At 38.0% G+C, this 23037-nt stretch overlaps 2 protein-coding genes across 2 annotated transcripts in view; one reads left to right on the top strand and one right to left on the bottom strand.

Annotated features, from left to right (window-relative positions):
• Nucleotides 1-5339, bottom strand: part of LOC124712563 — a 40117-nt gene extending 34778 nt beyond the window's left edge. Inside the window, exons 1-2 of the mRNA XM_047242877.1 lie at nt 4807-5339; nt 4573-4723 (exon numbers count right to left, since the gene is read on the bottom strand). Coding sequence (XP_047098833.1) covers nt 4573-4723; nt 4807-5037 — 382 coding nt within the window. The 5' untranslated portion in view covers nt 5038-5339. The remainder of the gene's footprint in view (nt 1-4572; nt 4724-4806) is intronic.
• Nucleotides 5340-5514: 175 nt separating this feature from the next.
• The window catches only part of LOC124712562 (BRCA1-associated protein), a 140415-nt gene continuing 122892 nt past the window's right edge, over nt 5515-23037 (top strand). Inside the window, 2 exon segments of the mRNA XM_047242876.1 lie at nt 5515-5909; nt 6027-6194. Of these exon segments, the coding sequence (XP_047098832.1) occupies nt 5828-5909; nt 6027-6194 (250 nt within the window). The 5' untranslated portion in view covers nt 5515-5827.

The raw sequence follows: 23037 nt of genomic DNA, 5'->3' as shown, positions 1-23037 counted from the left end.
GAGCATCTGGTTATGTACCCGGTTCGGTCCAGGAACGGTGTCGAGACTAAGGGCGAGGGCGCTGGTGAATTCCCACTCGCTGAATGGGGCATTATATGGCTCCGAGCAGCGCCAAACAAAAGACAAAGGCAGTCGTTCTGAGTACTCTTTCAGGAGAAGGAACGCAGGCGGATACTGAGCCAATGCCGAAGCTTGAGCAAAGAGTTGAGTGAAATTTTCTGCTACGAAGTCTGGATTGGTAAGGACAACACCATGCACAGAAATTTCTGCAACGCTGGTGGGAGGACGGTGGCCAAAAATTCGCCTGAGTTTCGCCCAGACTTGTACAGAGGGGGTGTGTAGTCCTATGGCAGCTACATATCGTTCCCAGCAAATCTGTTTCTGAAATTTGATTAGGTAGCAGGCCCAGGCACGAAGTCATTTAAAGACCAAAAGAAAATTCGCATTCATAGAAAAACACACAAACTGCAACAATGATGCAAGCAACACAAAACAATAGCATCAAAAGAGCAAAAACCACAAATATGACAAAAACATCTCCCTCAAGGAATATAATCAAACTAACGGGACAAGCGCAGGAAATTGGGGACAAACTAAATACAAACATACAAAACAACACACCATGATCCCAAACCATGCAAAACAACAGAAAAACAACAAGAAACAACATAAAATTCCCACATTCCACTACACCTACAAAATCCACAGGAATCTGTCATTTCCCTTCACCTACATAGCTCAACTGCAGTTGCCAATACCACAAAATTACAACCAACAACTACAAAAATTAGAATCAGACCGCAACTAACAATACCACAAAACCAACACCTATAACAACACAAGTTGGAATCTGATACTTCCCTTGACCTATATAGGTCAACTACAACTGACGATACCAAAACACATTCACCTACAATGAAACACTTTGATATCTAACATTTCCCCTGATCTACCAAAAACATACAGCTACAATGACAAACATAGGGATAGAATATATCCCTTGACCTATATAGGTCAACAGCAGCTCACAATACCAAAACGCATCTACGATGACAAAAATTGTAATCGGATGCTGATATAGATCAACCACAGCTGGCGATACCAATAAAACAGACACCTATGACAAATAAAACCAAACCCACAACACATCATGAAAAATCCCACAAAACGCCGCAACTCGCTATTTATTTAAAAAGACTACCTACCACGAACAAATTCCGGCACTACATACTAGGTTACCCACCCCAATCAAACGCAGACACGCGCACACACACACAAACAAAGAAATCCCAAACTGCCCACTACCTACCAACCCCCCACCAAACTTCACCCTCTCCCCAAAAACAAAAATCCACCAACAAATAAACAAAACTCAATCACACATAACAGCTCAAAAACAACTGCAACAAAGCATATCCTATGCAACATAATCATAAAACAGCCCCCCCCCCCTCCACCTAAATCCACAAACATTACCCCCCTCCCCCCCCGGCCACATACAAAACCCACTCAACTAATCACTCTTGGCTGTACATCTTACGAAATGCCCTCAAAAAAACAAAAAAATTGCAACACTCTCCAGAGACGCTCTTCCGCCAGCAATACTCACCTAAATGAGATTAGAGGTTAGATGAGCCCCTCTTCCCCCTCCCTATGACTGGTTTAACCCCCCCCCCCCAAAAACTCCTCTATAGTATTGGTACATGCCCCAGTTTCGTAACTTGAGAACTCTAAAACTATGATTTACAACTAAATGATCATGACCCATCTTCCCCAACCCCCTATACAACGAAAAAGCATCTGACACTACAATACTCTTCTCCTCTGTATACTCTTCAATTAACCCCACCAATTCCCTCTTCATACGCCCCTCCAAAACCCTGAAAGCACAATTCACATACCCCCCCCCCCCCAAAATAACGGCCCCCTACAACCATAAACCAACCGGAGACTTATGCCTCCCATACTTCCTGTTCCCAAACTGCAATCCATCTATCTCGACCACCACCCTTGGCCCACCCTACTTACCCCTACACTTCACATATTCAGAAAACACTTCCCTACGAGAAGAAAACCAATCTAAAACTGTGTTCTCACTCACTCCAGTCTCAAAACTGATAGACGATCTATAACAAAAATAATAAGTCATCAAAACAATCTCTCACATGGCCAACCTAGACTTCTCGAACCAGGTACCATATCTGATGGAGCGCCAAAGGTTATCCCTTCGGCACTGCCACATATAACACTCCCTGGTCCAAAACACCTAAACTCTCGTCAACCTCATGTTCTCCTGCACTTGAAAATTCCTGCTAGGGTTCCAAACATCTGAAGAAATTTGATGAGGGACATCATGTCCTCCCCTCTCTCTGCAAACACCCTCGAACTGTTATATTTTATAGTCATACCCATACCTAACAAAAGAAGCCACAAAATACATTAAACTCCTTACCACATGACAAACAGCAAACCAATTTGAGCCCTTCAATCACAGGCAATCCAAAATACTGTGCACTGTGAACAACAGCGCTCAAATGAACCCAATACACCACATAACAATCAGACCATACAAACACTCACCACCAGAGGACACCACCAACCACAACAAGATGACATCTACAAACACAACCAACTCATGAACTAAACTCTTAATGACATCACATACAACACCACCCTTACATCACAGTTCAAAGAAGACAGATGGGATCGTACACCTCCATTGACCCAATCACAGAACACCTAACTGTAGAAAAAGCAAAAAAATTACCGAAAGGCAGTATCAATATCAGCTGACCTGTCCGTATTACCACGAAAATGAAGCTTGCTACTATACCCAATATCAAAAACCTATCATCATCAAAGTAAGCACAACAAACTCAACACAATCCTCCCAGTCACAGTATGACATAATTACCAACAATGATAGAACTTTACAAAGGAACATCAGGGAAATCTAAGATGGCAGAACAGCTGAATTGTGAATCAAGTTTTCGTATGATAATTAAATCGTGGGGCCAGGCAGGTAGATGGATGAAGATAAGTGATTAGTTTTTATTATTGAAAGTAATTCTATGTTCGCTCTTAATCATACACCCACAGGCATGGATAACATCTGCGCATGGGCTGCGTATTGTAAACTGTATAGCCTGCAACTCGCAACACACAACAACAATTCCAAAAAGTTGTACTGACACACAATTTTGCAAATAAACTTATACACAGGCATACCAGACATATATACAAAAATAAAACCACAAAAACAGACTTAAGAACCAAAGTCAGCTGACACAAATCTAGCAACAGGCAAAAGTAAAATGTCACCAACACAATCTCTCAAATAGCAAGCCTAGAGTTAAACCACAAACCACTGTAGATAGAATCCCATAAGTTATCCTGCCAACAACACCACATATACTGGGAAGCAATACAAGATGAAGCAACTATGGTCAGTCTCATACCTTCTCCACAAACTTAACACTTCACATACTCAGAAATTAAATCAAATAATCGTGGGAATTTAATCATGCTCAACATGTCATCTCCCAATGCAGCACGCAGAGCCCAACTTGTGAACTTCCTTGTCACATTCATAAACAACAAAAAACTAATAGCCATAAACAAGGCATCACACTAGTAATTACACACGAATCTATTGCCCATAATGCCAACATCAACATTGCTTGCAAACAAACCATACAAATTCTTCCTGTATTATTAACACAACATTCAAGGAGTACAAAATCACTCACAGACAACTTACAAATAAACAACCCACACTACAGAGTGTCACCACACACTCCAACTGGCCCTCTGCAAACATGATCCATTTCAAATAAAACATGCCACTATTCCATCACACAACAGAACAGTTATGTCATTGCTCAAACCAAAATAGTAGTATCGAATGCTCAAGTGGACCCAAAGATTCAACTTGTTTTAAATGCTAAATGAGGTAAAATATCATATAAAGCTGAAACACACATTTACCCCAGTAAAAGGTGGTTTCCTTCCTCATGGAAAAATCAGAAAATTTGCCACAAGCATACTAACCAACTTGATATTATCAAAAATAGTAGATTAAAACTCAGATCATTAATCTCATCTCCACATTGACTGACATTTTACCACCGAAGATTTTGGGATACAACTACAATGCGGTATTTACTGTACAAAATATAATAATTAGAGTCGTCTTTACATGGAGTACATGAACTTCGACAATAATACAATATTTTTATAATTTAATACTGGGCATAAAGCGTTTGACAGATAGTATACCTACAGGCCTACAGTGGAATAGATTAAGGTTTCTTCATTTCTTTGACAACTCCTGTTTGACGAAAGTTGTAAATTGGAGATTATATAATATAGTACGCGTGTATGAAGTCTTGAAGGACTACCATGACCAGTTTGTAAAGCTATTTTAATAGATCCGCCGTCAATATTTCATACCATTTGAATTAGTGTTACTACGTTTAACTTCCCGAAATTAATTTTCGAAGGCCGCTGCATCACTGTTAGCATAAGTTATGCAAAATGTTACGTGACTAAAAGTAAATTCTACTTGCCTACCTATTCCCACAATCAGTAGCACAACAGCAGCCAAAACCATTTTCCAGTTCTCTCGTATTTTTGGATGGCGCCAACATGACTGGGAAGGATCAAACATTCCGGTATAAAATCCACCATCCTGTATAAGCGAATCGCTGTCCCTGGATATGGTCTGTGAGCAGCAAATATCTCCTATTTAATACTAGTTGTAGTTCATTTAATGGCAGGTTTTTGAGTACTGTGGAGACTACTTACATCGTCAGCGCCTTTAAATCTTGGTGCAGTGCTTGTAATTGTTCTTGAAGTACGGTTGGGATCGTCAATTCTTACGATAACACTGTCTTCTGACACAACGTTCCGATTTTTTGGCTTTAGTGGAGATCTTTCAGTGGTTGAGCCATAGACTCTGATAGCCTCATCATTTTCTTCTTCAAACGCGTCATCGATTGTAAACCGTTTATCGTGACTGCCGAACACACCTGCCATTTCTGTTACGTATAATTTGATGATATTCTTGTACTTTATTAAGCCACCTGGCGTTTAATGAAATAACAAACTAACATTCCATTGGAACATAAACGTAACTTCATCGTGTCATAATGAAGATAATACCACGCCACACCACATTTGCAATTTTCTCATTTCTGCAGCATAGCTCGATCGTAGTCATTTCTCACATCAATCTCTACTTACAAGCTTCACAATAATCATATCAAACGAAAACATTATGGCAGCAGCAATAGACTGCATTGAAACCATCGGGACTATGTACTATGTAGCATATTCATCATTACATTATCTTTGACTTGCGTAATTTCTGTTCTCCCATGTAACGTGTGAATAGCTACAATGTAAATGTTCTGATTTACGCTATAAAACAGACCAAATTAACGGTTCACTGAACATAAATAATGAAAATTATGGCACATAAATCTATCAAAGATGTATCAAAAGATTCTCTGTTGTGAAGTTGTCGACTTCGTATGGAATAATCTTACACCTGTATATATTTCATTTACTTGATGCAATAGAAAGTTAATAGAAAAATACCAGTACAATATATTTCAGAATTTTCGGAAAATATGACTATAGTAGTTGTTAAACCAGAGTTAACAGCTGGCAGCCATATTTTTCGGAACTGATCATCGCTGTCATTGTTTATAAACAACAAAGAAAGAAAGTACTGTGTGAACGCGAGTGTAAAGTAAAGGCGTACAACTTATTGAATATCCGTATATTTTTATGCCTGTAAGTCTGTGTTGGAAATTTGTAGGTGATGTCATTGCCAGTTTCATTATGTATCCTACGTATTGAATTAAGTGACGAATTTAGTGATAAGAAAAGTGAGAAAAATTCAGGTAATAATTTCACCATTTTTGCGTATAAACTTTTAGTGTGTGTGGATATAACAGATGATTTTCATGATATAGAACTACTTTCGAAAACAAAATAGCAAATGTTGTGATTTCCAATAGGACTTTGTGGTGCGATGGCTGCAGAGAACATGAAAAGATATGGAAGAGGAAGAAGAGAAATGCGCAATCTAACTATTGAAACTTACTCGAATGATGGAGAGTCAAGACCCCGCGGATTAATTCCCGGGTCAGAAAGCAGAGAATCGACCCCTTTGTGTCTTCCAGAAGGTAAGATGCGAAAGAATGATTGAAATGTCTTACTTGATTATCTCAGTACTGAACTTATTTTAAATCTGCTTTCAGTATTAATTAAACGAATAAAAAACAGTTCGCACCCATAGAATACTTTCATCTTACCAAACCTAATTAAATTTTTAAAACTTAGTTAGCCTAATTGTTTGAAAGATTTTTAGGCGTCTGTGTTCCGTTTCCTCTGTTTGATTTGCAGCATAATTGTATTTTCTCGTGTCTTCTATTGTATTTCTGAAACAATTAATATCTCTTTTGTTATCGAAGGATTTACTTTGCCACTTTCACTGTTTCATCTCTCAAAACTATGCCTCAATTTTCTCTGGGGGATCATAAGTAATGAAAATGTGTGACAATAATTCGCCATGTAGTTGTAGGGTTAAGAGGTCAATGAGTATGTACACAAGGCTTGAAAATATTCTTGAGTTTTCGGACAGTATTTTTCAGAGTTAACCACAGACTACATGTATGTACTCCTGCATGACCACTGCAGCAGCTCGACTACAGTGAGGGCCAGTATAGAGTGGAATGAGGGAGCAGAGAAAGGAGAGGTGGAGGGAGGTCTGGACTGAAGGGTGGCTGATTGCTAGGATGAAGACGTAGCAAATATGTGAAATAGGAATGTGGCACCAAAGAGCTCACTATGGTGCAGATAGGAGGAGATGTATGTGGCACACATTGACATGGAGAAGTGGACTGAGAGAGGGGGAGAGAGTGGAAATGAACGTGTGAGTATAGAAAGAGTGAAGTGTGGGGTTTTGGGAAATGGTTGGAGGTAGGTATGGAAAAGGAGTTAGTGCAAATTGAGACCAGGAAGAAGGATTGAAGGATGTGTTGTAAGGAAAATTTCCATTTATGTAGCTACTCTAATTACCGAATTTATGCAGCTACTCTAATTACCGAATTTATGCTTCCAACAGGCTGCAGCAATGGGTTAATGTATCCTTGTTTGTAAGTGTGTGTTTTTGTTTGTCAGTTACCTCTCTTGTAGGACATTATTCTGAAGCTTAGCAACCATTTCAGTCTTGTTTATGTGCCTGTTGGCCTCTCTTCGCCTCAGTGGTTCCATTTACTCCTTTCACGATTTGTATTCAACACAGGACTTTCCAGTACCATTTTAGCATATGACATTTGTCAATTTTGATATCATACACAATTTGATCATAAAGGGATAATTCTTTAGTTATCATACGTTTGCATTAGGGCCTAAGCCCTTCGTATCATCATTTGTGAGGAACTGTTGACGTTTATCATTTTCTGTAACTTTTTGTAGAGTTTTTCTTCCTCCTTGCCGGAATATGTGCATTTTTGCATGTAGACGTATGTGCATTTTTGCATGTAGACTCGGATGTGTTTTTTTATTTATTTTTTAGAGGAGTCTTGTTTTTGAGTTCCTATAGTATCTGTAATACAAGAAAGTAATTCTCGTACATGAGACCAGATGACTTTGTCCCATTGCGGCAAGCAACCATGTTGCATACAATTGATGGCGGCAGCTGTTGCCAAAATATTGTGTCTGCTGTATACGTAAACCTGGTTGTATGTCTGAGAATTATTCTTTTATCATCTTTACTTGAAGAAACTGGAGAGTCACATCTGTGGTATTGTTTATTCAGTTGTGTTGTGTGTTGAGAGATTTTGCAGAAGTAGCCAATCCAATTGGGTTTTGTGTAGAGAGATGTTTCAGAAGTAGCCAAGGACCTTCACTAGACTAAAGCTTTACTGAGTTCCCTTAGTCCTCTACTACTAATATTCTTTCACTCAATCTGAAATATCAGCGTCCCAGCTGTGGAGCCTGTCAGAGCCTGAAATTTTTGACGAAAGCCTTAACAATTTTGTATGTAAAGAGTGCTAAACCATACCAGAGCTACACTTACTGCAGTCTCAACCAAGACCCCTAGCACTTGTAAATCTCAGATCTTGGCATCAACACAATAGAACACATGCCGACAAAGTCCTTCAGTCAGTAAAATTATTTCGTAGTTATTCAGTGTCTGTGTGTGATTTGTAATACATTCAGGTGTACAGCACCACAGACAATACCTCAGTGGACTGGTGAGAGGAAAGTGATCAGTATGTTTATTTTATGTTTACTGTCAGCTGCAAGACAAGAACATCCTAATTTTCCTTGTGAAAATGCAAGAAGAACTATCTTTGCAGCTATACTGTTTTTGTGTAAGAAATTGTATTAGATTTTAGTGTGTAACTACACTGCCAGAAGAAAAATAGTACACACTTTTAGATTCACTCAGGATTTATTGTTGCAACAGTGCACATGGAGTACACAAAATGATTACATTTACAAATTAATAGCACAAGCGGGTCAGAGGTACCAGGTATTGACCCACACTGAAACACCCATATTCGTATGTGGTTTAGCCTGAGGCTGCAATGCAGGCACTACTCCAGCATCCACTCAATTGTACACACGTCAAATGCTGTCCTGTGATACATTGACCTTTTCACGTAGTTCTGGAATAGCTGTTAGTTGATGAGTCACTTGTTATCCCATCATATCCCACTTGCATTCAGTTGGAGACAAGTCTGGAAATTGTGCTTTCTGGGGAAGTTGCTGCATGTCTTGCAGAGCTAGAGTTTCACTGGCAGTGTGTGGATGAGCATTATCCTGTTGGAACGACATGTCACCTTTCTGTTGCAAGAACAGCAAAAGAATGGGTCTCACAACATTCTGCATGTACTGAGTGCTGGTTAGTGTCCCTTCCAGAAATTTCAAAGATGAAAGAGAGTTGTAGCTCACCCCACCCCATACCATAAAAACCGTGGTGGGGTCAATGTGTCTTCGGTACATGTACTCAATGAGACAGTGCTCACAAGATCGACAGGGTACATACAAATGACCATCACTTGCAGGCAGAATCTGTTTTCATTGCCGAAGACCATTGGGCACCATTCAATCTTCCAGTTTGTGTTGACACATCGGAGCTCACAAGCCGTCTTTCTGTACTGCGATATCTGTACGATATGCCACTGCTGTGCTTATAGTATGACAACTGGTACCAGCATCACTGCACAGTTGATGCAGTACGTCCAACTTGTGTGGCAATTCTCCAAAAGGACCATACCACCACATGCAAGGCCACAGTTTGACCCCTGTCAAATTCACTCAGTTGGCTGTAGGATGCACAAGTGCATCTCCGTAGCATGGTTGCTAGTTTGCTTCACATGTTTGCACCACACTGAGCATTTTGGGTGTGAGGATTCCCTATTAAAGGATGCACAGAGATTGCATTGTGGTACCTACGCCACTACGCTGTCTTTTGGCAGGTGACACTGAAACACATTATCAGTAGGCCTACATCTTCTACCCCCAGTTGGCATATGCTGTCATCAGGCGAAAATCGGCATCGTCTTTCCTGACCTACTAATTATTTATTTTATTTCCCCCCCCCCCTCCCCCCATGCAGTGTATACCTGTTATGTGAAAAACAACCGTAATACATACATTTTTCAAGTCCAAAATTTTGAAGTCATTCCTTTGTATGTCCTTAGCACAATTTTCAAATGAATTACAATGTTTTCCCTTGCTTCTGCAAAATGGATGTATTTCCCTACAATCCAATAAAATTAGACACTAGAACATACACAGTCCAGTAGTATTAATGTGACCACCACATATGTTTGACATCAATTTGCAAAAACCACTCAATGATGGCAAGTGGTAACACTAGCAGCAGGGTGTATATAAAGCATGTCAGTGGCTGCAGGAAACAGTGCAGTCGTTGTTGTAATGCATAAACAAAGTGATTTACCAGATATCCACTAGGGCATGCTTACTGGCTTTCGGGCCAAAGGCGGAAGTACGTATTTCTGAAAGGCTGAGTTTGTAAACTGTTTGTGTGCCACTGTGATTAAAGTATACTGAGCATGGAAAAATGATGCAATCCAAGACCAGCGCCAAGGCAGCTGGGGGCACCACGTTCACCATAGACAAGAGTGAACTACAGCTGTGGTTATGTATATGGGTTGAATAGATGTTCAGCTGTTGAATAATGGGCTGCCCGGATGAATGGAGGGGCTACCAACAGTGTCTCCGCATTGACAGTTCAGCAAACATTGTTGTGTGTGGCACTCTGCATCAGGTGCCTGGTTCATGCACCCATGCTGACTGCTGTTCCTCAGTGATGAAGGCAGGAATTCACATGCCAAACTTCAGCTGGACATCCACTGAGCGGTGACAGGTGGACTTTTAAAATTAATCACATTTTATGTTCCATCAGACAGATGGCCGTCTGAAAGCAAATACCTTACAACAATCATCGAAAGGATCCTGCCTGGAGGAAAGAGTGTTATGGTCAGGGGAATGTTTTCATTTCATTATCAGGGTCATCTCGTCATTCTGGAAGGCACAGTGGATCAACACAAGCATGCATCTACCCAAGGGGACCGTGTACAGTCTTACATTCAGTTTGTTTTTCCTTGGCACAATGACATCTACCAACAGGTCAGTGCAACATGGCACACACTTCACAGTGTACAGGCATGGTTCAAAGAGCACCAGGATGAGTTTACCATACTTCCTTGACCACCAAAAGCCTGGGATTTACACCCAATTGAGGCTCTTTGGTACCACCTTGATTGGACCATTCATGCCACGGATCATCAGATGAGAAACCTAGTGCAATTGCCACTTCACTGGAATCAACAAGACTCCATATCTGTGTTGATACCTTCCAGAACCTCATTGATTCTCTTCCTGCACATTTTGGAGTGGTCTGTGCTGCAAAAAGTGGTTATTCCATGTTTCGCAGGAGGTCGTGTTAATGTGACTGGACATCATGTGACGTAAAAACTGTACAGTGACTTTGCATTACAGTAGTCATATTCCATAACTCCCACAAAGAGTGATCTGTAGGAAGTGGAAAGAAGTCACAAATATAAATATACCCTAAGTGCATTGAAATAACTTAATAGTACAGACTGTATAACAGTGATGATACTAATGGATGAATTGAACTTTCTGGTACCACTGTCAGCTTTGATCCAAGACATAACTATGTTGTGTTGTGTGGCGTTATTGTGGTGCGGCACCTATTAAATGATTTGTATTTGCAGAGAGCATTTTCGAATGAGCAGTGGTGCCTTCTAGTTTCTGATTGATATTAGTGCAACATTGGGCTTAGTGCCATATGTTACTTGGTGTTTATTTTTGTTGGCTTCACGTGGCGGTGTCAGTGTGACAGTATTGCAGGTCGATTAGGAGGGGTTCCTGGTTCAAGAATTCTATACTGGCTATGTGGGATATTGTTTTCTAAAGTTGTTATTGGTGCTGTTGCCCGTCAATTTGGTTTTCTTCCCACAAGACCTATGTTAGTAGTAGGTTTGTTTCATATTGATATTCTTATTGTCATGAGGTTTGTTCTGAGTTTATAAAGTATAAGGGGTCTTCAGGTAGGGGAACTGGGGCTAATTGTGAAAATTGATGAGTCTCCATTTAGAAAGGCTAAGTACAGGAGGGGCAGTTGTGCTGTGAGTGTTTGTGTGTGTGTGTAGCGGTTCACCTGCTTTGTTTATTGTCTTTGTTTGTCCTCGGTGTCGACATCATGCATTGCTACGCTGGCTGAAAAATGGGGTTTGTAATTCCGACACTGACTGCTGTAAATAATGTAGCCAACAGGTACACAGTTGCGTTTCACAGTACTTTAATTTCACTGTTCACAACTCCCCAATAATACAGTTATTTGGCCATTGCACTGTTGTTTAACTTCCGATAAGCCTCATTAATAGTTTGCAGGCAAACCTCCACATACTGCTATAATAGTTAACTGCTGAACATCTACGAGCAGTTTAAACCTAACCACAAGGTTCACAATTCTTGATGAATAGAAAGGTATGTATGGAGCAGACACTGTCATTGTTTTTACACATGGCCAAATTGTTTAACTCTTATTCCAGAGTTAAGCTGAAGCATTGTTGTCGATCTAACCAACACAGGTCTCTCGTCTGAAACTGGGCCGTGGACTGACTGTCTCGGGACCAAAAATTGGGCCCTTATATATCATCACAATAATAGGTACTGCAACTACACATTGTTCGAAGTTAAATTTACAGAAATCACGATTAACATTTAACTGAATACATTGAAAAATTTGCTCCTTTTAATAGTTTCTTCTACTGCAAAGGTTAGGCCGAATTATTTGTTTAAATTGTGAAATTAACAAATATCATTACGCAAACAAGACTTTTGACAAAACTGTTAATTACTTTGAAAATGAAACTTTGTAATTAATTAAAGGCTGCTTTTGCTAACATGTTTTTGAATAGAGCCAAATAGATACTTCAAGATTACTAGCACCTTCCAAATGTTCATAATTATTACAGAATTTATATATTTTTATATGTCAACAATAGAATTTATGTTACGAAACAATCACTGATTTCACCCTATAACAAAAGATACTAACGAGGAATAGTCTAAATAAATTACAAAATCAATTACATACATAAAACTACGCACCAAATTAGATCTGGTGTTATATTCTTTAAAACTGAGGCCAACCTTTCTCTTTTATGGAAATGCTGATTATATTCATGTATACCGTATTTACTCAAATCTAAGCCGCACTTTTTTTTCCTGTTTTTGTAATCCAAAAAACCGCCTGCGGCTTAGAATCGAGTGCAAAGCAAGTGGAAGTTATGATAAATGTTGGTAGGTGCCGCCACAACTAACTTCTGCCGTCGAATGTATGTAGCGCAACACAGGCACAAAGATAAATACCGGCGCCAAAACCTCTGCGTCAGTAAATAAATGTAAAAAAAAAAAAAAAAAGGTGGAAGACGAGCTTTTTTCTCCGCCCCGAGTTTCGACCACTGCATTTTCATACATTATCCAACGAAGTAAATACAAATTCCGTATTGTTCATCTCGGAATGTAGCAGCATTCCAATGTACTACGAAAATCCGACTGACAAGACTTTGGGATGTTTGTCAATATGGCCAACTCAACGTTCTGAATTTTTTCATACCTGTGAGAAGAGATGGTTGCTAATAGGGACCTTTATGAATTGTGAATCACATGCAGTGTTCTCTTATAAGAATAATACGAATATAAACATTTTGCCATGTATTGTTTCGTGTTTGCTGCTACCTCACTTAAATCCTGTCTGCCTAATAAACTACGAAACTAGTGAGACAACAGCAATCGTGTAAGAATATACATATAATGTCATGTTTATATTCGTATTATTCTTATGCCTGATAATGATACAGTCAGAAATGAAGCACGGTGGTTGACTAGATTTTAAATCTAAGATGACTCTAGTTTCTGTGCAGAATGTAATGTACTAAAGAGGGGCCTGCAAAGATTTTCAAACGGAGAAAAATTTTCGCTAAACTCTCCTTCAGAACATCTTCTATCATATGCAGTCTATTATTTGGTTTTTGTTGATCATTATCAAAGAAAGCAGTAGTGTAAGTAACAACAAATAGCAACGGCAAGACGTTGTTTCGGCTATGAGACAATTCCTCTCTTTTTTTATTTTTTATTGTAAGCCGCGGTAGCGCGCACAAAAGCAAGCCATGCCGCGACAAACAATGCATTTTCAGCTTAGAGTGACGTAGACACCTATAACAAAGAGAACGGCACTTATCAGATCAAAGAAAAATATGCAATGAATTCAAGCCAGACGAAGCACGTGAAAAAGGAAGGGTACCCGTAAAAATACGGACGGAGTGCCTGACGCATAGCAATGGCTACCTGGTTAAGCTTAACTGCTAAGCTTACAACTCGAACCAAACTACTGTAGCTGTATCGTCATTCATTCGACCTAAATTGTGTCTCATATTACAATGGACCAACTTTGTTTCGATTTTGGGGTGCGGCCTAAAACTTTTCTCTCCTCTTGAATTTCGAGTCTCAAATTTCAGGTGCGGCTTAGATTCGGGAAATTTTTTTTTCCTTGATTTCGAGTCTCATTTTTCAGGTGCGGCTTAGATTCGAGTGCGGCTTAGATTCGAGTAAATACGGTATTAAGTGTAATTAGTTAAAGTGAAAAAACGAATTTTAAGGAGGCAATGGCAAAACAAGAGGGGAAGTAAAAATTATCCCAACTTGCTTCGTCACATCTGGAGGGTTGTTTTTCAAGGGCTAGGTATTCTGATGTGGTTTTTATGGTGGTGGGTGGGCTTGAAAAATGGGTTGTGGTTGGATTAATTGTTGAGTACCCAGAGGATTCCACTATTGTATCAGATTCATTTTCTCCATTCAGGGATTTAGGTACTAGGGGTTATCGTCTCAATGAGTATTGTTGGGGGTGGGGGGGGGGGGATTATCTGAAAACTAGTGTCAACTTCAACGTGTTTTGGAGCTCATTTAAAAAAATGTACTGTCTGAAGATTGTCAGTTAAATGTTTGGGAGCCGGGATGGGGTGGGGGTTATTTTAGTGAGTCATGGTATTTTGTTACGGATTTTTTTCCTTCCCCAAACAATGGAAACTGTACTTTGGAATATCAGCAGCATTAGAAAAGATAGATTGCTACTCACTGTAAAGCTGACCTGTTGAGTTGCAGACACATGCATTGAAAAGATGGTTACACATTATAGCTTTTGGCCAAAGCATTCATTTTAACTAAAAGCTACAATGTGTAAGAGAATTTTTCCTTTTTTTGGGGGAGGGGGGGGGGGGGACAATTATATTTGAGTTGGTACTTTTCAGTTGGATTAGGTTTTAATTCTTTTTCTCCAAAATTGTGAATGACATTAGTATTTCTTGCAGTATTTATATTTTTATGTGGATATTAGTTGACGGGTGAGTGGTGTTTAGGGTGCTAGGATTAGAATGTGTTTCAGTAAGGGTTTTGTGTGTGTGTGTGTGTGTGTGTGTGTGGGTGGGTGCACACGCACGCATGCTAGAGAGAGAGGGAGAGAGAGAGAGAGATTTGTTTGTTAGCTGACTCATACTACTGTCATTATTCCATCTTGGATTTTCCAGTGTTGGATTTTACTTCAACCTGTTGCAGTTTGTTGCTATTGTAGGCTTCATTTGAGATACATAGGTCAAGTGAAATTTGTTTTTTAGTTATGCGTGGGTTTGTGGTATCGCGGACTTGGTTTCAGTTACTGACATCAAGTGCCTTTCTCATTCTCAGTTTCCCCACCTCCCAGGTTCTTCAAACTTATGGTTTTGTTGATTGCCAGTGTCTACATTTGGTTGGTTGATTTTCGCGTTAGGGTCAATCCATATGAAGTGGTCCAGTGATGGTTGCTTGACCATTTTTAAATATTTTAATTTTTTTGTATGTGATTGCCCTGTATTTGTGAAGTTCAAAACAGTTTTTTTTAAAAATAATTTATCTTGCACCTTTACTGGATGGCAGCCATTTTTATTAGTAGGTGCGCAACGATTTTTCAGTCTGTAGACATAGCGAAAATTTTAATATCTCTGCACTGGGTTAAGTTACAACTTTGCAACTGACAAGATTGTTTTTAGGAAAGTGTCCTCTACAATGTTGTCTATTACACAAAAAACCTAAATTCAAAAATAACCAGTCAAAATTACCTCCAAAGTTTGGTATCCAAATTTTCAAAAATCCACTTTTTAGGCCCAAAAATAACAAGCAAGGAGTGATTTATGAGACTCTATTTTTTCCTATATTTGGATATCATACACTACTAGCCTCATCTAGAGCAACAACACTTACAAATGTTTCCTTAATTTTTTATGAATTTTTGAAATTTGGAAATTTTCATTTTTTGTAAAGTTTGGGGCTAGTTATCTCAAGTGGGACTGAATATAAAAATATGATTTTTGCACAGTTTGTAATCCTATATGATAGCAACGTACTGTAAAAATTTCAACATTGATATCTAACAGTGAACAGAGATATGAATTTTTGAAAATGAGGAAATAATTCACATTACTCTACAACTGATCTTATGACTGTTGCCTATTTAAATGGTTTATTATTTCATTGTAATAAAATTTAATTGTGACATATTTAGCTAACACTATCTCCCAATATTTGTTTAGTTTATTTGATTTTAATAAAGCAATATTAAACAATAGCAGCTTTCACTTTTGTTCTATTGTAATAAAAATGCCCATTTACGTTTAGGTTTATTGTCAATAAATAAGTACATTATTGCTGGGTGTAGCGTTGTAGAAGTACGTTATTGCTGGGTGTGGCATCGTTGTAGGCAGTCTGTTCTAAAACCTCTATTAGAGTGGTTATACATACTTCATCTAGAGTGTAGAATGTGTTATGTGCTTTGTTCTATGTGTAATTTGTAATTAATTTTGTGAGATTAACTGGAATGCAATAACATGGATGAACAGTGCTCTTTGGACAGATAGCAAGTGAAGTGTGTCACAAAACAGTTTACGGTTCAGTTTCAAAAAACCTGAAAAATGTCAATGACTTTGATGAAGTTAGACAAACTTTGTTTAAATTTTGAGTAAGTTCTTCTGTATCATCAGTGTGTGAGTATCAAGAGATATTCTGAAGTACAACCACATTTTTGGAAGAAAGTGCTGTGATCCGCTTAAAGTTCATAAAAAGCCTATTACTAAAGTTTTGAAGAAAATAAAACTTGAACATTTGTTCTTGTTATGTGAGAGTGAAATAGCTTCCCAAGTGAAACATAATGTGATTCCTGTAAATTCCCTGTGCCCAAACTGTTACTCAGAAATATTTGTTGTTAATCCAGAACCAGACTCATGTAACTTTGTTAATGGCATTTGTATTCCTAATGAGGAAGCTGTCAGCATATTGGATTTTGCTTGTTCTCCTGCTTCGAAAATAATAAAATTAAGTAGCAGAAAAAGTAAAGCAGCTATTGAAAATAAGGTATAACAAATTTCACACAAAATTACAAAAGACATGGAATCATGCTTTAATAATACAGGTACCAACATTATTTCTAAAGAAGAAGTAAACCTACCACCAGCATCATCTGACACTGAATATTTGAGCTTAATAGAGAAATTAAAAATGAAATGTTCAGTGACATCTGAAGAGGAAAAAGTTAAAATTTTAAGTTTGCCCCCTGACTTATGGTCAAGAGAAAAGTAGTTCATGAATTCAACGTTTCTCATTGTTTGCTTAAACTAACCCAAAAATTAGTGAAAGAGCAAGGTATTCTTCCAGTTTTAGGAAAGAAGAAAGGAGTAGGTGTAAGTGAAGAAACAATTAAAAAGATCCGGCAGTTTTTTGAAGATGATGAAAACAGTAGAATGTGACCAGGTTGCAAAGATAGCAAAAGAGTTGTTATAAATGGAGTTAAAGTAAGAAAGTAGAAATGACTAGTGCTGTCAAATTTAAATGAACTTTATGTAGCTTTCAAAAATTCTCATCCTGAATGCAAAATTGGAAGGTCAAAATTTTGTGACCTCCACCCTAAGTGGTGTATTTTGGCTGGACCCTCAGGGACACACTCTGTATGTGTTTGTTTATATCGTCAAAATGTCAAACTGATGATTGCGGGTGCAAAACTCAGTGATCTTAACTACAAAGAGTTACTAGATTTAATCATCTGTGACACTAACAGTTATGACTGCATGATGAGTTTGTGTAATAAATGTCCTGGTAAGGAAACCATTATTGAATTTTTTCACGAATAATATGAGTAAATGCCAGACAGTATTACCTTCAAACAGTGGTTCACAGCTGACAGGGCAGAAATGATAACGGTGGTTAAATCTCAGGAAGAGTACTTGGAATCTTTAATTGACAACTTACAAAATCCCAAAAGTCACCACTATGTTTCTAAAATCCAGGGTAAGTTTTTAAGGACATAAAAGCACAACTTCATGAAACTGAATGCATAGTGCTAGCTATCTTAATTTACAGAAAATTTTACATTTATGATTCAGGATGCAATACAAGGGTACCACTGGTTCAGTGACCAGGTAACAGTGCATCCATTTATTCTCTACTTTAAAAATGAGAAAGATGAAGTTTGCAGTTCTTCAATTTGCGTTCTAAGTGACTACTTGGAACACAACATGTTTGCTGTACATGTGTTTCAAAAATATGTAATAAATTACAAAAAAGAAAATTTTCCCAAGGTTGAGAAGCTGATATACTTTTCAGATGGAAGTGGTAGTCAGTATAAGAACAAAAAGAAATTTTCAAATCCGTGCAACCACAAAGTAGACTTTGGGTTGGAGGCTGAATAGCAATTTTTTTTTTTTCTATGGTAAAAATGCATGTGATAGAGTAGGAGGTAAAACAAAACAAGAAGTAAGTAAAGCCAGCCTACAAAGACCAACCACAGACCAAATTCTCACAGTACAGGACACGTATGTCTTTTGCAAGGATAATATTAAAGGAATTACCTATTTTCTAATAAAGAAAGAAGAAGTGGTTCTGCATATGAAAACCGGATTTGAAAACTGCATACCAAAAAAGGACCAAGGTATTTCGATATATTCCTTGGCATTGCACAGAACTTAGCTCGATACTATGTAACATCAGTAACAGAAATGTATGAGGATCATTGTGTCAGTAAAATTACATCTCTGTCTTTAACATTGAATAACATAGTGGCATGTGTGTATGATGGACAGTGCTGGCTTGCAGAGGTTGAAAGAATAAGTTTGGTAAACAATGATGTTTTGTGCATTTTTACCACCCTGCTGGCCCAAGAACATCATTCAAGAAATCTACTAGTGACAAAGTTTGGATACCAATGAAAAATGTGTTAAGGAAACTTTCAGTGCTTGAACTTACGACAGCAACTGGGAGGTCTTATCCTATATGACAGAAGCTGTCTGAAGAAATAAGTCTTCTTAACATTCACCACCAGAAGGATGTTAATTGAAAATATTTATTTTAAGTATGTCAAAATAATATAAATGTTAATTTCAGTGATGTTTCCACTTTTTGTATATAATTCAGTACCTTCTACAATAATTGATTATATCCAGCCAGTATCACACATGAATAGGCAACAGCCATAAAATCAGTTGTAGAGTAATGTGAATTATTTCCTCATTTTCAAAAATTCATATCTTTGTTCACAGTCAGATATCAGTGTTGAAATTTTTACAGTACGTTGCTATCATATATGTGTACAAACTGTGCAAAAATCGTATTTTTATATTCAGTGGCACCTGAGATAACTAACCCCAAACTTAACAAAAAATGAAAATTTTCAAATTTCAAAAATTCATAAAAAATTAAGGAAACATTTGTAAGTGTTTTTGCTCCATATGAGGCTAGTAGTGTATGATATCTAACTATTGGAAAAAAATAGATTCTCATAAATCACTCCTTGTTTGTTATTTTTGGGCCTAAAAAGTGGATTTTTGAAAATTTGGATACCAGACTTTGGAGGTCATTTTGACTGGTTATTTTTGAATGTAGGGTATTTTGTGTAATAGACAATGTTATAGAGGACACTTTTCTAAAACCAATCATGTCAATTGCAACATCGTAACTTAAACCAGTGCAGAGATATTCATATTTTTGCTAACGTCTGTAAACTGAAACATTGTCTCACACTTACAAACGAAATTGGCCACCATTCAGTAAAGGTGAAAGGTAAATTTATTTTAAAAACTATTTTGAACTTCACAATTATAGGGTAATCACATATAAAAAATTAAAATATTTAAAAATGGTCAAGCAACCGCCTTAATTTTTATTGGACCACTTCATTTGGATTGACCCATTAGTATTTGTTTGGTATTGAATTGTCATATATTTAGTTTGTCCCCATCCGGAACCTCCTAATTCTCACTCTTGTCTCATTGGTTGCATCTTGTTTATGCAGTTAAATATTTTTTGCGTCTGTCTACATGTGGAATGTATGACCCCTTGGTCATTATATTGTATAAGCTTAAAGTGAACATCACAGGTCAAAGTTGACGTGCCCTGCTGGAGTCTTCAGTATTCCCATTCTAAATGCAAAATAATTAAAACATTAGAAATAAAGACTTTCTGTAAATCTGCTGTTCTTTGTGGTAGGAGTTACCTAACAGAAAGTTCTTCAATCCAGTCATAAATTCCACCACATTGCCTACTTCACATTTAATGTGCTCTGACAATACAATATGTTGAATACATCCATATCTATGTATCTGACTCCTTTCTGTACTGGTGTTAACCCCCCCCCCCCCCCCCAAAAAAAAAAAAAAAAAAAAATCTTTGTAGAGTTTGTTATGCATCCTAGTGTTCAATTCATACTTTTCATTATTTTTTTTTTTTTTGAGAAATGGGGAGTACTGGTAATGACACAAGTACATTGTTAATTATACGGATTATACTTGTATGTACCATCACTTGACTCCATCTAATCCCATAGCACACCCAGTTTCAGGCAGTAGTGTCTGAAGACAGGGACTGAAGACCACTCTCAGTAAATTGTTCCATTCTATTTCTCCTTTACTGGTGAAAGAAAAAATGGTGACATATTTGTTGCAGTGCAACATATTTATTTTATGTGAATGGTTTAAATTTTGAATCGCCTCTATGGCTGTGGCATTAAATACTCAAAATATTCCTGGACAAATGAATGATGACTTGTTAAAAGGGCTTAAGTCCAATGTTACCTTCTTTAAAAAAGCAAAATATGTTGTTGAGATCTTGATGCATATATACAAATGTTAGTGTTAAAAGATGTTGGTGTTAAAAGGACTTCACTCCTACCAATCCTTCACCAAAAACCAAAGCTTCAATCTACATGGAAATAATTGACTGATCTCTGACCACAGTGATAACAGAGAAGAAACTGTGATTCTTCTAGTTTTTTGTTTATTTTTTTTATTTTAGAATGTTAAGATTGTTGACTTAGGTGAAATTGTTAATGAAGAAAAAAGAAGAAGAAGAAGAAGAAGAAAACCACTACCAATGGAAACAATGAAACATTCCATGTCCCAATTTGAACAAGTTACATTTAAGCCGTGTGACTGTATGGAATTTTAGTACTCCCTGATCGGAAAGGATGTTTAGTGATTTCACTTTACACACACAGCCCCATAAGTCATACATTTAAGCTTTCACAGCCGAATAATATGAATGATGTAGCTTTCCCTAATACATTAGCATATCCAAAAGGCAGTGTCTCCTACAAAACAAAGAAAGCAGTGGACATTCAGCAAGTACTGTCATATATTCACCAAGGAGGAGAAGTAAAGATTTTCAACCACATGATTGTTAACTGGAACAACATGGCCAGAGCAAACAATGTTAGTGAAGAAGACTGAAAGGTCATTGTTAAAACAGTATTTGTAAAACCATTGACTTCATTCCAGGCTTAAAAACCACAGATTATGAATTGTTTATTATGTTTCTGGGTGTTCTAAAAGTATTAAATAATATTGTTACATACCTGCAAAAATGTAAGAAATAACTGTTTTAACACGAATTTACCAATCATCTAGGAAAATATTTAAACCACTAGTGAGTTTGTTTTTTTATTATTGCTTTCAGCTCAAGAAATATGATTTTAATTGAGAATAATAAAATCCAAAACAATAAGAAATACTATTTTTTGGAATATTTTTTACAAATTATTTATTAAATGGATTTATGTTGATGCTCTATAAACACCTTAAAATACATCCATAACAATGAAAATAACCCATTTTTGTCAATATAATGTAACTGAATAGATTAAAAAAACTACTCACCAAGTGACAGCAGAACACACACACATAAAAAAAGGTTTTACTTATGCAAGCCTTTGGTGCCAGTGGTTCCTTCGTCTGACAGAGGGGTTGAAGGGGAAGGAGGGGGGTGAAGGAAGAGGACTGAAGAAGTTTAGGAAAAGTGGTAGAGGTCGGAAAAGTCACCCAGAAGCCAGGATCAGGGATGAGGAGAGAAGACTGATTGTTGGGGACTGCACAGGGAGAGATTTGAAAACCTGAGAGCATAAAAGGCGGAAGTCAGGATAAAATGCAAGACAGAGATTACTGCCAAAACATCATGCACAAGTCAATAAGAGTGAAAAGCTAAGTGTATTGTATGTCAAAGAGATGGGAGGGGGTCGGCGAAAAACATGCAGATCAGAAAATGAGAGATTTAGAAAACTAAAACAGAGTGAATAAAGGAGTAGTTACTGTGAAGAAATGCTGAGACAGAAGAAATTAACGTAAATTAAGGCTAGATGGATGGCGAGAACCAGGGACATGTTGTATCACTAGTTCCCACCTGCAGAGTTATGAGAAACTGGTGCCTGGGGGAAGAACCCACATGGTGTGTGCAGTGAAACAGGCGCCGAGGTCACAACGGTCATGTTGTAGAGCATACTCTGCAACAGGATATTGTGTGTTGCTGGTATACACCCTCTGCCTATGCCCATTCATCCTAACTACGAGGGCGGTTCAGAAAGTAACCTCCGATTGGTCACAGTGCGGGTTGTGGGGGGAGTAGCGACGCCATCTGTGTGTTCACGCACTCAACAGGTCAGTCGGCATCAAGCCGTGGTCGAGTGAACGTCGTACCTGCGTTAGTTTAGTTTTTGTGGCAGTTTGAAATGTGTGCTGCAATAGAAAACCCCGCCAAATGTGAAGTGCGTGCTGTCATAAGGTTTTTTACAGCCAAAGGATATTCTGCAGCAGCTATTCATCGTGAGCTTTGTGCCGTGTACGGACCAAGAGTTATGAGTGAAGGAGTTGTCCGTGAATGGGTACGTTTATTTAAAAGTGGACGAGAAAACGTTCATGATGAAGAGAGGAGTGGTAGACCATCATTGGTGACTGACGAACTCGTTCAGACAGTTGATGCAAAAGTTCGTGAAAATCGACGTTTCTCAATGTCGGAGTTGTCTACTGGTTTTCCACAGATTTCTAAGACTCTCTTGTACGAGATAGTGACAGCAAGATTGGGTTACCGTAAGTTCTGTGCACGATGGGTGCCCAA

This window comes from Schistocerca piceifrons, chromosome 8 (assembly GCF_021461385.2).
Source record: "Schistocerca piceifrons isolate TAMUIC-IGC-003096 chromosome 8, iqSchPice1.1, whole genome shotgun sequence".
NCBI lineage: Eukaryota > Metazoa > Arthropoda > Insecta > Orthoptera > Acrididae > Schistocerca > Schistocerca piceifrons.
The sequence above is the reverse complement of the archived record's forward strand: the minus strand, read 5'-3'. Positions and strand labels throughout refer to the sequence as shown.